This window comes from Lepidochelys kempii, chromosome 21, assembly GCF_965140265.1.
Source record: "Lepidochelys kempii isolate rLepKem1 chromosome 21, rLepKem1.hap2, whole genome shotgun sequence".
Taxonomy (NCBI): Eukaryota; Metazoa; Chordata; order Testudines; family Cheloniidae; genus Lepidochelys; species Lepidochelys kempii.
In genome coordinates this window covers 4,637,717-4,655,100 of record NC_133276.1, presented here as the reverse complement: position 1 = coordinate 4,655,100, position 17,384 = coordinate 4,637,717, and the positions used below count along the sequence as shown (strand labels likewise).

At 45.8% G+C, this 17,384-nt stretch overlaps 1 protein-coding gene across 2 annotated transcripts in view; it reads right to left on the bottom strand.

The window, feature by feature from the left end:
* The window catches only part of PLXNA2 (plexin A2), a 320,304-nt gene that overhangs the window by 65,474 nt on the left and 237,446 nt on the right, over positions 1–17,384 (bottom strand). For both annotated transcript variants that reach the window (XM_073319575.1, XM_073319576.1), the window contains 2 exons: positions 6,806–6,957; positions 1,473–1,590 (listed from right to left, as the gene is read on the bottom strand). In XM_073319575.1, the coding sequence (XP_073175676.1) occupies positions 1,473–1,590; positions 6,806–6,957 (270 nt within the window). The remainder of the gene's footprint in view (positions 1–1,472; positions 1,591–6,805; positions 6,958–17,384) is intronic.

The window sequence follows — 17,384 nt, the reverse complement described above, 5'->3', positions numbered from 1 at the left end:
GAAATCCACTACCCCAAAGAGTAGCTCTTGATTAAGTGCATGGATGGAATTGACACTGAATTAACATCCTTAGAGGAAGTCATTCGATATCAGGATGCAGAATTACTCCATTCCCAAGGTAGGTTGCAGGAGAAATTTAAATATGTAGAGACAGACAGTAAGTCAGATATATTTAGTATTCACGTGTGAATGATAAAAAATGGCTCGATCAGGCCTTCAGTATCTTAGTTTGACAAAGGTCCCCGGGTAGTGATAAATGGCTCAATGTCTAGTTGGCAGCCAGTATGAAACGGAGTACCCCAGGGGTCGGTCCTGGGGCTGGTTCTGTTCAACAGAACCAGCAGATCGAGGGAAGTGATTATTCCCCTCTATTTGGCACTGGTGAGGCCACATCTGGAGTACTGCATCCGGTTTTGGGTCCCCCACTACAGAAAGGATGTGGACAAATTGGAGAGAATCCAGCGGAGGGCAACGAAAATTATCAAGGGGCTAGGGCACATGACTTACGAGGAAAGGCTGAGGGAACTGGGCTTGTTTAGTCTGCAGAAGAGAAGAGTGAGGAGGGATTTGATAGCAGCCTTCAACTACCTGAAGGGGGGTTCCAAAGAGGATGGAGCTTGGCTGTTCTCAGTGGTGGCAGATGACAGAACAAGGAGCAATGGTCTCAAGTTGCAGTGGGGGAGGTCTAGGTTGGATATTAGGAAACACTATTTCACTAGGAGGGTGGTGAAGCACTGGAATGGGTTACCTAGGAAGGTGGTGGAATCTCTATCCTTAGAGGCTTTTAAGGCCCGGCTTGACAAAGCCCTGGTTGTGATGATTTAGTTGGTGTTGGTCCTGCTTTGAGCAGGGGGCTAGACTAGATGATCTCCTGAGGTCCCTTCCAACCCTAATCTTCTATGATTCTGAATACGTACAGGGGAGAGCAACAGGAAGCAACACAATAGATTTATCCCAGTAAATTAAATCCAAAAGTAATGTGTCTTCATTATTCTTCCCCTCCTGAGAAAGACAAAAATTGTGAGCAACATGACACCAGTTCCATGGCAGGATAGTACCTAGCTACAGGCCAAACTTACATTAACATGGTGCTTTTGCTCAGAGGATCTCAAGATACTTTACAAACAGGACCTAATCGAGCTCAACAATTCTGTGAAGCAGGTAAATAGTATCACCTTTTAACAGACAGGGAAAATAAAACAGAGATCTGGGGACATAAACTTAGGCCAGTGGAAGCCACGGGGGCTCAGCATGTCTGCAAAATCAGACCGCTTGATTAGATGTTTGGTCAACATCACAGAGAAGAGTCAGTGTTCGAGTCATAATTTGAACTCGGGACTTCCTGGCTTCACATCTCACACCCAAGCCACCAGTCCATCGAAAGCACACTCTCCTAGTATGTGTATCAGTCAAAATCAGAGAAGATGCTTTGGCTTGCCCATCCCTCCCAATGGTTTTGCCCAGGTACTCACCACAAACATGTACTGTTGTGAGGACGTGGCCATGAACTCAGGTTTGCACTCTCCGATGCAGAGGCGCACTGGACCGGAACTGATCCCTGGGAGTGCCTGCCCCATCTCGCACACAATTCTGAAAATATAAAACCCATAAATGAGACCCTAGTAGGTAGATGCAGCAGTGACTTACTCAGCTGGATGGTTCCTTTTCTCCCTTTATTTTGATGCCTGCTGCTCTCCCCTTTCGAAAGAGCTAATTACTGACTATTTTTCCCCCATGTAGTAATTTAAAAAAAAAATCAAAATTAGACATAATTATTACAAGCTGTAAATTCCAGAGCAATGCAGAGCACTAATGGCAAATATATTAGCCGGAAGCAAAGTGAGTGTGAAGTCCTCAGAGTAATGAATGAGTTCATTAAGGGAACAGCTCACATTGTGGGTTCCTGTTTAATAAGAAGTGGAGACACTCACTTTAGGAGATGACAGACACAGGCCTTTGCATAGAAGGCAAGTTTGACTACTAGAGAATACTCCTTATACTAATGAAAGAAGGTTAGTGGAACTGAATTGTACGGATACAGTATTCTTCATCTAATCCAGATCAGTACCTGAGGATGTGCTCTCAGGCAGGGAAGGGGTAAAAAATTATGGCATTTTGAATGTGAACATAATATACTCAATAGAAATGTAATGGATCAGGATGGCGGCTCAGGAAGGCGGCAGGCCGGGAAAGAGGCAGGAAAGAAAGCGTGGCAAGGCACCCCTTCTGCCTCGCTGGACTTAGCGCTCCCTCCTCTTGCAGGGACAGGGCCTGGGGTAAATCAGCCCCACTCTGGAGAGTGTCTGTCTTCCTTCTTTGGGGTTTGTTTCTCAGAGCTTTCCCAGTAGGCCTCGGGGCAGGCCTGAGGAGTGCTGCTCTGCCAAACAAAGGGAAACAAATCTATAAGGCACCGAAACAAAAGGGGAATACCTTTCCCCGGCCCCCTCACTGGGGCAGGTATTGTCCTGTCGCTGGCCCCGGGGTGTCAGTCCTTCCCCTAAACAGGCACTGGGTTTGGGGTGTCTCCCCTATGGGGAGGGGCGCAGTCTCTCACACTGGAGAAGCCTATCTCCCTGCTGCCACCAGTCTTGCAAGTTTGTCCCCCCCTCCAGGTTTTAACAGGTTTCAGGCAGCCCTTAATTGGACTCAGGTGTCCCTAATTGACCTGAAGTAACCCTTTCCCAGCTTGCAGGAGAAAGGGCCTTTAGCGTTCTAGGGCTAACATATCTGTTTCCCCAGACCCTCCTGCAGCTGTCTGGCCTGACTGTCACAAAAGGAAGAGCTTGATCCTGCCCTTGGTTGCATGACACAAATCTACCTCGGTCATGTGCAATACCTGATTTCACCAAGGTTTTGGTTTTCAAAGCGACCTCAGCTGGCATGGATCCTTAGCAATGCCTCAAAAGGGATGCTGCCGGGAGTCATTCCCACTGTGGTGTTGGAAACACAAAATACCAGAGCAGTTTGCTAAAGCCTGGTAAACAGAGAGACTAAAAGTGAACAGCCTAGTCTCACTGACCACACGGACAGGAGTGAGAAAGGTGAACAAAGAGGATCAACTGTGAAAAGCAGATTAAGCAGTAGGTAGGTAAGTGGATGGATAGATGGCATGGGATATATAAATATATTATAGATGGAAAACTCTGCTGCAGTAACTAACTGGTCCCTGGTGGTCAGTCCCAATAGAAAGGCCAAGGGCAGATGGTCCATAGATACTGAACTCCCTACCGGAGCAAGGTTGAAGATATAATGGCCAGGAGATTGTGGGGAAAAGCTTGTACTACTACTGCTTGAACTTATATAAACAGAAGTCTTCAGCCTCTGGAGCGATCATCTGAGCAGCTCTCACCCGTGTTAAACTCACTAGCGAATAAAAAGGATTAAAAAAAAAAATCTGTAGACAAAACACTCAGCTGATGCTAGAAGGCTTAACAAAATACAAACATGCTAGCAAAGAGCCTGAATGTGAAAGCCGTTATCACTACACATCAAAATGGGTTTCCTATAGAGACGCTGCCTTTGGAGAACAGAGGCTGAAGTGTCTCTGCTGTGTGCCTAAATTTCCGCGCTTTGCTCTCTCTTCCCCTTTCAACTCAACGGAACTTCCTCCCTGGAGCATCATTTTGCTGCCGCTTCTCCATGAAGGCATGAGCAGGAAGAAGAAAGTACTGTTGTTCTGGCACTGGCAGTCTGTGGGAGATGGGGAATCATGACAGGCTGAGAAAGCGCTGTGTCCCTCTATCAGACAGGGCAGGGGCAAGGTGGTTGTGACTGGGAGATTGCTCCTTGGTGTTGCTGCAGTCTTGAGAGAGAGGATAGTCACTATTCCCTCCACCAGATGGGCAGCCAAAACCCAGGGACTAGTTGCAGAAGCTGCAAAGAAAGGGTGGTGGGATCCAGGTTTTATTCCAAACAGGGGAATAGGGGACACCAGTGCTGGATTTCAGCAAACTCAAGAAAAGATCAAATGACCAAATATTAGCCAGTAACGTGGACCTTTTCATTCCTTAGCTGCCCAAATAATACCTTTGAGTAGCTCCAGAACAAGTAATAGGGCACACGTAATTGCATATACCATTAGGCGTGTTGGGAATGAGGAATGGTGGCACAAGCTGCTATGGTACGTCTGATCTCCAATTCCTAATCCAGGCCAAAATCCCAGCAGGTACCCTCCTACAAAATGATGCACTCGACAGAGCTGTAGGGTGCTGATTACTGGGCTAAGTGGCCCTTTAACCAACATTAACCTAATTGCCAGGTGATAGATTGCATGGCTGGAACATATGGTGAGTCATTACAGTCTCGGAATTCAGTCTGCCCACAGAACCCTTCAGAGGGTCCTTTTATCCGGATTCATCTTTAAAAGGCAGCTCTCATGCTAACACTTGCTGTTATCTGCCCAGGATAAATGTTTTAATGATGTTAACAAACTTCGAAAGCTTAAGAGCTTTAATTAGAATCGTCATTATAAAATCAGGGTTTCATACCATCAAAGGATGGTAATTTTATAATCCCCCACCCCTGATTTCAAAAATAAAATACTACAGTTTTATAGCACAACGGACAGACACCACAGTCTTACAATGGTATGAGTGCACCGCTTTGAGTCAGTGATATAATAAAACAAACAACAACACTAGTACTTTGCACTTCGGTAGCATCTTTCAACCAGCACTTTACAAACGCTGCGGCTATGTCTACACTAAGAGCGAGGGGCGTGAACGTGCTGCTCGCATACACGTACTTAAGCTCGCGCTCATCAAGCTCGTGTGAGCATAAAAAAAGCAGCCTCGCCAGGGTAGCTCTGGTACTGGTGGCACAACGGAGCTGTGCCAAGTACAAACCCACCTGAACCTGTGGACACGCACTCGGCATGACTCGGCCACGCCGCCAACGCTGCCTCCCGGGCTACCGCAGCCAAACAGATATTGATACGCACATTAGCTTAATGAGAACCAGCGTGAGTACGCGTACATCACGACCCGCGTGAGTATGCGTACATCAGGACCAGCGTGAGTATGCGTACGTCACGACCCGCGTGAGTATGCGTACGTCACGACCCGCGTGAGTATGCGTACGTCACGACCCTACTTCGAAGTCTAGACATAACCTTAGCTGCTCACAGTCCCCCCAGTAAGAACAGTAGCTAATGTTGTTATCCTTATTTTAGAGATGCGGAAACTGAGGTACAGAGTGATTAAAATTGGCCTAAACTGACACAGCAAACGAAGGGAAGACCTTGGAATAGAACTCAAAAATCCTGACTCGCAGTCTCCTGCTCAAACCACTGGACTATATTATTTAAAATAAGGGATCTTCCCAGCCTGAAATCTCTTCTCCTTACCTCCTGGGGTGACCGAAACCCCCATCTCAGTTTACAGTACCAGCATTGCTAACCTGAGCGGCAGGTAACTGAGATGGACTTCACTCAGTGTTTACAAATGCGTAGTCAGGGGAATATGATTGGGATTAAGCCTGACTATCCAAAGGGGAACTCAAACTGAATGTAATCCACCTGAGCTCCAAAGCAATTCTCCTTTGCCCTGGCCTTACAGACAAGTTTATCTTGCTGAGCAGTTCATTGTCCTTTCGGTAAAATCTGTATTTAGTCCACATGAAAGGAATCAAGTCCCCAGGAACAATGTACTTTAGCTAGAGACAGCACAGAAACAGCTCAGGGAGCGGCAGGGTCACCTCTAGGCACGAAATGGGAGCTCAGTCTTCACAGCCCCTCTGCTGGAACTGCCAGCAAGGGGGTGAATTAAAGCTTTTAGTGACAGACACGTCCTCTGCTTTGGGAACTAGACTGAGACCCACCAAACTCATTTCACTCAAGCCATCAAAGAACAACCACTTTCCGTGGCTACAGACCCATGGGCAGATCCATTCTCAGTCCCTTGTGTCTCTCCTCTCTCTCTCCGACTTGCTCTGACAGTGTATCTGTACTTGGCTGCCAGAGCACCTTGCCAGTGCAGCAAAGATTACTCAATAAAAGAAGTTGCTTAACATGTTCCATCTTGCCCACTCTGCATGAATGCATCCCCTGCTCTCGTAGGCATATTGGCACCTTGGCGAAAATAAAACAGAACTCCCCCCCCAAAAAAAACAAACAAACCCCAACCACCAACAAGAAAAACCTCCACCCCAACCCGAAATGGGGACATACATTACTTTGGAAGGTTTATTTGCCTGTCCTCTGTTACACGCCTGTTTTCTAATTTTCGGCTGACATTTTTCTCAGTGAAATAAATGAATTGACTCCCGTGGAGGCCTATTCGGATTAAACTGCTGTCACCACCTCGCACGCCTAACAAATGGTTGCCTGCAGCCAGCAGCGTGGGATGCATTCCAACCACAGGAGGGGAGAGGTGGAAAAGCTGAGGGTAAACAGCAAGGTGCTCGTCAGAAAAGTTGCTTAGCAAAGCAGGAGCCGTGGCGCAGAAGGAAACAAAATGCTTAATAAACCTTTAAAAGGGTCGGTTAATCCCTGGGATGAAATCCAAGCACGTGATCCTTAGCTGGTGTAAACTGGCACAGTGCCATTTAAGTCAGGGGTGCTACATCAGTTTATAACCACTGAGGATCTGTCCCCCAAGGCATTACTGCAGCTCTGTAGAGCAGGGAGGAGAGAGGCAGGCAGTGACTGGAGCACGTCTCTGACTCATGGGCTGACTGTGCATTTGCTTTCATCACAAAGAACAGGCCTTCTAAAGGGCTGCTAGATTGGGTGCTGTACACCAAGACGCCAGGAAACCCAAGGCATCCACTACGAGTGAACTCTAAGAGCTGGGCCGAGTGCACTTACTGCTCTGCGATGACGTACTGCTCCTGCAGGGGAGTGCACTGCACCCCCGCCACCTGCACGTTGTGGGCAATCTCTGAGAAATCCAGCCCCAGGTTCACGCCATGGATCGTCACTCGCGTCCCCCCGTCTGGGGGCCCTGACACTGTCAGGATCTGGAGAGGAAACAACATACAGCATCTGCATTACTATTGTCTCTTGGCAGGTGCCTTGAGCCTGCTCATGTTGTGGCACTTCCTTTGCATCAGGTCTGGAGGGATCCCTTGAAGGGCTGGCAGCTGTAACCAACCGACCAGCAGCCTATTAATGCTGCAGACAGGAGGTGAGATCATCCTGCCAACTTCTCCTCACCGTTTCCCACCAGCAGAGGCTGAAGAGATGCAGTGTGGTAGGAAAGAGCTAATCCATTGTACTTCCTCACAGCAATTCTGCTCCTGCAGCAATGGGGATGCTGTGGGCCTGCATGCTGGTAAGTCAGCCCCTTGGCATGATCCCACAGCACTTACCCGCCAATGACTTACTGTGCCTACATGCACCATTAAGGGCTGCCATTCGCCTCTTCAGCCCATTGGGGGAGTAATGCCAATTAATTCATCAACACAGGGAGATAATGGGGAAATAACCCAGGGATCCTCTCAGACCCACTGGGCTTTGCAGATGGAGCTTATTTACAGCACAGTGGTTCATTCACACAAACACCTAGACTTTACCAGGTCAGGACCTGGGAGAGTCTTCAGATGGTTTCCCCACAAAGCCCAGTGCTTCCTTCACCTGCTTTGCTGTATAATGAATTTTATCGCGCAAGCTGAACACAAGCACCGAACACTGCAACCTACGCCATTTCCACTGGGCTCCTCGGGGTGGCCAGAGACTCCCGTCATCATCCCCAGTCCAGCACACCTCTCTCACTTCCATGCCACATAGCACACACAGACATCTTGCAGTCATCATGGGAGCCAGTGTCTGTGCTTACTGAGTCGGAACCGAAGATGGCCGGAGTGCTGCAGCTGGCAGAGGCCTGAACAATATTAGCAGCAGAAAAGTCTGCTAGAAAGCTGGGGTCAGCTCCCTTTTTATAGACTTATATATAAGATCATAACCTTAAAGAAGTGGGCTGCTGCTTTGGAGAACTTCATTACATTCTGCCTTGGACGGTCTCTGAATTTTAATACCACATTTTATTAGTGAGTAAGGCAATGAGAAGCACTTCAAACAACTCTTTGAAATGCTAAAGGGTGAGGAGTACATTCTAAAGATGTCCATTTAGAGTGTACCTCAATCAGGATTGCCTCCGTTCCAACTGCAATAGGATTTCATTAAAGATCACTCTCCCTCCCCAGCCAGTGGCATGCACTAGGATAGTGTGAGGCCATGGGATTGGGACCCAAGAGTCCCAGGTTCTATTCCTGGCTTTTCCACTGGCTTGCTGTGAGGCCTTAGGAAAGTCTCTGTGCTTCAGGTCCTTGTCTGTAAAATGGGGATAAGGATAGAGACTCTCCATTTGTGAAGCACTTTGAGACGGATGGTGAAATCACTAGTTAAGACTAAAGGATTATTATTAATGCAAGATTGACTTAGATCGGTCTTAACCCCCAGCCTTCGGTTACCAGCTCCAGCTTTCTGACCCTCCCACCATCCTACCCAACTTTTCTGACCAGCTGCCCACTTCCCCCAGGATCTCCGAACAGCTTCGTAGGTGGGATCTGCACTGTTAATACATGGAAGGAGATGAAACGTAACACATAAACACTGATAAATCATTCATGTTAGCAAATACAGGCTATCCCACTGTTTCAGTGCCTCATCAAAGCAGCCCTCCTTAGAACCCCTGCATATCATGTTCTATTACATCCCCTTGCTATGGATTTAATTGGCATGTGCCCCACCCCGTGACCTCTATGGATGATCCCTTTTTAAACCTGTCATAAATATAAAGGGAAGGGTAAACACCTTTAAAATACCTCCTGGCCAGAGGAAAAACCCTTTCACCTGTAAAGGGTGAAGAAGCTAGGATAACCTCGCTAGCACCTGACCACAATGACCAATGAGGAGACCAGATGCTTTCAAAGCTGGAGGGGGGGAGAAACAAAGGGTCTGTGTCTGTCTGTATGATGCTTTTGCCGGGGACAGAACAGGAATGGAGGCTTAGAACTTAGTAAATAATCTAGCAGATATGCGTTAGATTCTGTTTGTTTAAATGGCTGAGAAAATAAGCTGTGCTGAATGGAATAGATATTCCTATCTTTGTGTAACTTAAGGTTTTTCCTGGAGGGATTCTCTATGTTTTGAATCTAATTATCCTGTAAGGTATTTACCATCCTGATTTTACAGAGGTGATTCTTTTTACTTTTTCTTCTATTAAAATTCTTCTTTTAAGAACCTGATTGCTTTTTTCATTGTTCTTAAGATCCAAGGGTTTGGGTCTGTGTTCACCTATGCAAATTGGTGAGGATTTTTATCAAACCTTCCCCAGGAAGGGGGGTGCAAGGTTTTGGTGAGGATTTTGGGAGGAAAAGTCGTTTCCAAACGGGCTCTTTCCTAATAAAATAAAACCGGTTAGACGTTTGGTGGTGGCAGCGAAAGTCCAAGGGCAAAAGGTAAAATAGTTTGTACCTTGGGGAAGTTTTAACCTAAGCTGGTAAAAGTAAGCTTAGGAGGTTTTCATGCAGGTCTCCACATCTGTACCCTAGAGTTCAGAGTGGGGAAGGAACCTTGACAAAACCCCTCCACTTACCTAACACTGGCCTCCTCACATATCCACTACCAGCAGTGCAGGAGCCTTCTCCGCAACATCTGCTGCCTCGAATAGCCTCCCTGTATCTTTCTACTCATCTTTCTGTTTCCCGTCTCCTTTCAAATTTCAGCTGAAACTATTTATTTTCTCCCTCACTTATGTTACTTAATTTCTCTCCCTTCACTTCTGCTCCTATTTATTAACAACTCTGAAGCTGTATTATTTAATTTGGCAAAATGTTCTGGGTTGCAACTTGCTATATAGACCATATAATATACAGCTGCATTGTGTTTTAAAATACTTTTTCTCTGCACTGCCTATGTCTCAATTTCTCTCTCTTTGCACTCTGGGCCTTATGACTGAAGGCTTTAATTTATTATCACTGTACAGTCTCTGTTGCACCGCTGCTTTCTGCAACTCATACCACATAGCATGTCTTGCACCATTTAGCTCTGTAAAGCACCGTGCTTCCAAAGAAGACACGATACAAAAATCAAGTTGTATTATATTGAACACTGAAAGTCTGGGCTGCTAATGTTTACACATCACCAAAACACAATTCTTGACAGCGTACTTTCCTTACAACTGTAAATTAATTTAAACCCGGTTTATTGCAGTATTTACACTACAGGATCCGTTGATTTATCACACATCCAAAAAACACCCCTGTGGCTTGCCATTTTTTGACCCAACTGCAACTGACAAAACCAGACTGTGTTACCAAACAAAACAACATTTTTTTTTATTTTGATAGTGTCCTGACCTGAAAAATGCCTGAACCAGAATTCCATTCGACCTAGATTTTAGGGGCTGCTAATTGAACAGTTTTGAAATAACTGTGCCAAAGAGCAGCCCCAGGGTTAGGACAGATGCATTCAATTAATTACAGCTGGGGAGATTCAGTCAAAATCACAGAAAGGAGCAAAGTCTTAGAGGTCCAGTTGTTTAGAACTTCGGTGACCTCCTCTGAGCAGAACTGGACCTGGCCTGTGCACTGTACGATGCATTTGCGGCTGCCATGCTGAGACGGCGGCGGCAGCTGGATTTTGGGTTTTTTTTACATGCAATGTTCAGGCCCTATACTTATGCGGATGCACAACCCAATTATGCACAGCAAGTCTGACCTGAGGCTGCTGCTGACATCACAGTTTCTCTTGAATTTCAGCGACAGCCAGTCACACTTGGAGGATGCATGAACTGGAGACAGGAGATTCTCGTTAAGAATAATCTCATTTTCTGTTCTGAGATGCAGAAGGAAACAGTTCCCATGTAACAAGACCATCTCATTCTATTTAATACCTCTTCCCATGTGTCTACGTTGTTATACTGTGCTCATCACCATGATATTTTAGGTTTCAGAGTAGCAGCCGTGTTAGTCTTTATTCGCAAAAAGAACAGGAGGACTTGTGGCACCTTAGACACTAACAAATTTATTTGAGCATAAGCTTTCGTGAGCTACAGCTCACTTCATTGGATGCATTCAGTGGACTGTCCGATGAAGTGAGCTGTAGCTCACGAAAGCTTATGCTCAAATAAATTTGTTCGTCTCTAAGGTGCCACAAGTACTCCTTTTCTTTTCATGATATTTTACTTATCTCTTGCTAAAACAAATCCAGACTGTCACAAGAACATCTGTTATCAATTAAAACGGGATTGGGAGTAAGCACTCCTGGGTTCTGTTCCCAGCTCTGCAACTGCCTCATTGTGTGGCCTGAGCAAGTCACTTCCCCACTCTCTGCCTTAGTTTCCCCATCTGTAAAATGGGACATTGATGCTGATCCTTTTGTGCAAAGTATACTGAGACTATTAGGTGAAAGTATGATGTTTTGCATTTGCACAGATCCTATCTTCATAAAAGTGCAGAAATATAACCAAAGTGACAGGAGAGATGATATTATAAAGCCTGGAGTAGCTGCACCAGTGCAAACTCCTACTGTACATAGGCAAAGCCGCTGTTCGTACTGGTGCTACTTACTCCAGCTTGGAACCAGGGTAAGCTGCAGCAAAGCAAATCACAGCTTACCCTGTTTGCACTGGTGTGGTGACACTGCAGCTGGAATCAGGGCAAATCCTCAGTGCAGGTCAGTGTGTTCTGCACTATCCAACCTTCTCCTGGGCAGTTCAGATATTAGAGGTCCATTACCCCTGTAAGGGGTCAATATTCAAGTTTACTATTTTAAATGGAGTTATCAAGCAGTTCAGTTTAAACACAACACTGGATTAGTTTATAATAAAAAAAATAAAACAAGATGAGAGAGAGTTTAAGTGAGAACAAGTATAAGGTATTAAAGTCAGAAATGGTTAAAAGAGAAATAAAGATAAACCATTTCTGGTAGCTAAAACTTAACAAGTTAGACTTAGTTCAAGGTAAAATCCTTACCACAGATCGCAGCAAAAGGGCTGACCAAATTCTCAGGTCAGGAACTCCCTTAAGTCAGAGGGCTGGTTCCTTTGTCATCTTAGGTAAAAGAGAGATGGGGAGAGAAAGCCTGGGGAGTTTTTGCCCCTCGGTTTTATAGTCCAGTCACCCTTTGAATTGCATTTTCTTGAGGGTTACCCTTGATAAAGTGCCTTCCAGCTGTGAGGACGGAGACATGGAATCTTATGGTGAAAGACGTTCCATGTTGTTTGCTAAAATGCAGATCGACCTGTTCCTGCCCCACTTTGTTGCCAAAGAATGGCCAATTGACCACTGACTACCAATTAACTTTGATGACACCCCAGTTCACCCCGTCCCCAGACTTGTCTGGTAAACACACAGTCGGCATAATTTCAGCTTATGTTCTTAACTCTTAATACAAATTACATACATACATCACACAAGCATATTGATGATCACTGTGTTATTAGTTTTTAAATGATACCTCACAAGATATATTGTGCACAAAGATTACAATAATGTGTAAGGTGTGAATACAGGGGTGCGCTGGGTCACAGATAGGTATTACTGAACCTATTTTATAGACAGGGAAACTGACACAGCGAGCAGCAGGGATTTATCTAGGGTCACCCCACAAATCAGTGGCAGAGCCAGGACAAACACCCAGAAGTTTTGACTCCCAGTCACCCCTACACGAACCATCAGACCCCATTCCCCTCTCAGAACAGGGAACAGAACCCAGGAATCCTGATTCCCAGCTCTCCCGCCCTTACCTACCATTAGAAAGTGTTCCCTCCCCTAAGGTAGAATCCAGTTTCTTTAGCATCATTAATGTTTCCTGTCACCCCAGTTGTATGGTTCACTATTTCCAATGTAAAACAACACAGAACTACAAAAAATAGGGTCTGCGTCTGGGATGGAGATGTGTCTTGCAGCTGATCCTAAGGATGTCTTTGCTAAAGTCAGAGGTGAGCCAGACAGTCCTGCAGTATAAGTGACTATGATACCATGTCACACTCAGCATCAAAGACACAATGAAAAGGGTAAGAGTCCCAGCCAAGCAAAGAGTGGCAAAAAAATTACCAAAGTGTCATTTACCTTCTTTCTTTTCTTTTTTTGTCCTTTTATTTTTATTATGATGTTCTAAGCTGGCTGGATCCCAGCTGTTGAGCCCAGCAGGTACCCAGCACATAAAGCATCCCTAGCTCCTCATCCCGGCATGATCCCTCCGTGTCTCTGTCTTAGCTGATAGCACATTCAGAACCTAATTGTTATCTCAGCAGAGCAACTCCATTATTCAGCCTGACACTACCCCCCTTTAGTTGTTTGTTGCAGTGATGTTATATTAATGAGGCCTGCAAATAAATGAATAGGAGATCAGAGAGTTGCTTGTTCTCAAGAAAACTGCTTTTTTATTTATTTATCACGGAGGCTGCAGACATTAGGGAAGTTTTATGCTGTTAAAGAAGGGACACTGCCGATGGAAGCAAGGGCATGAACTCAGGTCCTATAAATGGAAGGACTGTATGTTAACTATAATTCATTTCCTTTCGTTTCAGTGACAATATGGTTTCTCCTTGGCATTTACACATCCCCCCGTGATGCTGGGAACCTGGATGCAAGAGCACTGGGTTAGGGTATGAGAACAAGAGTGCTGAACTGACTGGAGAGAAGGAAGCTAACTGCAAACAGGATAAATGGTGAAGAGTCTTTCAGTGGGAGTGATCCAAGAGCTTAGTTACACGGGCCAGTATAGGGGGCCAAACTTGGCGCTCTGTTCCACTGGTGCAACCCCGTTGGACCCTACACTAACGGTCTGTCTGTAGGCGCCCCTAAAACTCAGACCCCTGAAAATGGAACACATTGATTTGTCAGCACAAGCAGAACTGTATCGTCTGCTAGTGTCAAGCTCAGAGTCCACTTAGGTCAATCCCCTAAGATTCAAACCTTCCCTGGAGACACCCCTCGTGCCTCCGGCTTTGAAGGAGACACACAGGCCGGGTTATGGAGACAACCAATCTGCAATAACCACAGCTAAGCTATACTCTCTTTTTCTTGGACGGAGACCGCCAATATTACTTTCCAAGTTGGACAGCGATAAAATATTCTATGGCAGTGCCCAGCCCACAGCTAGCATGAACGCTGCAGGGATGGAATCTCCAGCTCAGATCCTGGGCAGCTTAGCTGCAAGTTGTTTTGTGGTTTTATTTCTCCTGCCTAACTCAAGGAGAAGAAAATAAGACTTCTTAAATGTTACAACTGTCTGAATCATTTAGTATGAGGGAAACTGCCGGCGGAGCCTATTTTGCTCCTGGCGTCTTGTAACCCAGCCTTGTGCAAACAGTACAAATGCTTGTTGGAAAGAAAGTTGTGTTGAAGGGGGAGAGGGAAGAAGTTTATTTATTGTTAAAAGATTGTTGAAAAATAAAAAAGGAAACAAAACACCTCTGAGATAACAGGTCTCTGATCCCATCAGGCTGGAATCATCGGGGTTAGCATCACATGGCATCAGATGGAAGCAAGCAGGCGGTGCTCTCAATTCAATGGCTACATAACCAAGGTGACATTCACCCCTGGGCAAAGGAGCAGCGCGCACAACCTCTGCACCACTTAAGTTCACCTTAAGCCTAAATTGAAGCATATGCTTAAGGGTTTTGCTGAATCAGGACCTAAGTAAACACAAGGGTCTTAAACCATGGTTCAGTGAGAGTTAAGAGCCACAGGGGCCTTGTGCTTTGTGCCCAGAGTGAAATTTGCACAGGGAGTGATCGTTGTCGGTGCCTTGAGAGGTTTTTGTTAATTCCCTGTATGCCCTTTTTATTTTAAATTAACAGACACCGCCTGTGGAAATTCTGCTGCCATGCCACCTGAGCCAAGGCTGCTGCAACTTAGAAAGACTTCCAAGCTGGCAGTGCCTCCTGGTTATTAGGAAAACAAGTCAAATGAGCTTGGGGACGTCTAAGTAGCCACACAAGGACATCTCACCCTAAGATCAAGCATGGAGCCCCTTACCTGGGTGATCCAGCTCCGGATCGACCAGTTCTAGATGACCAGAACAGGCCTTCACCTGTCAGGGGTAGGTAAGCAGAGTACCGTGCTGCTAGGTGAGGTGAATCTTTTGAGTAAGCCCTTACAAATTAAGGTTCAGTCTATTGAGGCACCTTTAATAATTAAAAGCCAGGGCTTTGTCCTTTGCCAATTTCCCCACTCCTCCCACCAATGTGTTTGTACACCAGCTGGTTGCCACAGGGGTGGCTGCATTTCATCAGCGGCAGTGCACATTCCGTACGGCGCTTTGAGATCAGTGATGCTGAAAAGGCATCATGGAAAAATAATACATTATTCAGTCGCCAGTGAAATCAACACGTCCCTGTAGACTGGGTAAGGTTATAGCACAACTTATTCCCTCACAATATCTGGGGCTCTCATGAGATAACCATTCTGGATTCCTGTCTGTGGACATGAGTATCTAACTCTATGGTGATAACTGGAAGAAGCGTAAGCGCAGACACTGAGTCTGTACACGTGTGTGCATGTCCATGCATGCACCTGTTGGAGTGGCTGAGCTCCAGCAGAAGGGTGAGCTGGAGGAAAAATTAATGTTCAGAAGTTCAAATGTTAGATAAGGAGAATATTGCTAGATGAGAGACTTTCACTTGCCCATACTAGAATCTTATGTATTCACTTGACAAGGCCATACTCTGCTCTGCTACACCAGCGTAAACCCTGAGCAGCTCCACTGAAGTCAAAAGCGTGACTCCAGATTTGCAAAGGGAAGAATACAGCCTCTTCTCTCTTTCACTCTGCTGGAAAACGTAGCATTGCCTGAATCCTCCTTTTCTGTTGAGGTTAATGTTTCTCATGATCTTAAACTACAGGGAGTTAGTGAGCTTACATAGAGCTGGAGAAAGCATTAAATAGGAAACCAATGAAAACTTGTCACAATGGGTCAGGAGTCCTGTGGCACTTCAATTTGCCAAGGGTTTCCTTTTCTCTAGGTCGAGCTAACTATGAACTCAGATGCACCCTGGTGGCTGCTGTCAGGGACAGCCATCAGTGATTCCAAGGGGAATTTTATTACAGCGAAGGTGCTAGGGGAAAAAAGAGTGACTGATGAGCTCCTAACCCGGCTTTTATATAAATCAAGAGACTCTTGGACTGCTCCCTGTTGGGGGAGGCCTAGAACACACTCTCCTGGGGTGGATCTGTCAAAACCAAGCTACAGCCTGTAAAATAATCCGAAACTGAAGTTTGATTTAGGAGAGGCAGTAATCCCTGAACTCATTCCACCAAGCTCGGCTGCTTGATTTCTTAACCTGCTGATCTCTTTGCACAATCAGCACCGCCATTATCCTTGCTTTTCTACAGCCCTGCCAACCTAGTACATTTTAGTCTCTAAAAACCAGCAGTGGTGAAACTGTACAAGAGATAGGGATGCAAGATCTTTTCGGTTAAAAGCTGTGATTTGACTGGCTGGAAGGCATCTGGAGGGGGCCACATACCAGGCTCCAACAACAAAGGATGACATGATAGGGCCCAAGTATGAAAATCACCCGTGTTTTCATAAGACAGACAGGGTGGGGAGAGTCAGGGACGGGGGTTACTGAACTTGGGTGCCTAACCAGAGTCTCTGCCAGAGACACAACATCCATGCAGCTATTTTTAGTGCACTAGCTCAAACTCTGCTACCGCAAGTCAGTCTACCCAGGCTGGGAGACTCCCTTCCAGCTGCAGTGTAGACTTACCCACAGAGACCTGAGCACAGGACTGGCAGTTAGGATCTCCCCACCAACTCCCTCTGTGGCCTAGGACCAGTCAAACTCTTTGGGCCACATTCAGCCCTGGGGTGCAACCCCACAAATCTGCCCCAGTGCTTAATGCTTGTTTTCTCCCCTTCCTCTTGGTCAAAGGAGGATAATGATATTTACCCGTCTCACCAGGGGTTGTGACCATTAGCTAACGTCTGTGAAGTGTTCAGCAGAGGAACAGCATCACATAAATGGTAAATATTATTTTGTTTTTAGAAAAACCCTTGTGTCGGTTTCTTTCTCACAATTTGATGATGATGGAGTGAAATTAATCAGAACCTGACACCTTATAATAATAAGTGTCCTTTCTTGTCAAAAAGTAACAAATTGAAGCATGAACAACAACATTGAGAGCACAAGGAGGAAGTGGAATGATTTAAGGGGGAAGAGACGGAATGAGGAAAGTGAATCTGAGGAACAGCTTCCGAACCATCACAGGTGTTAGTCTGTAGAGTGTCCTCCAAAGGGCAGTAGTGAAAACACTGACTTGTGAGATGCACCCCACGTCTACACAGCAAAAGCTGTGCATAGGCAAACCTACACGACACAGCTGCAACAGCTGGATTCAAGCTAACAATAGCAGTGAAGACAGCGCAAGCTTTAAGGCAGGCTATGAGTGGAGGCCATACCCAGGGTGTCTGCTGGACTTGTATTACCTGT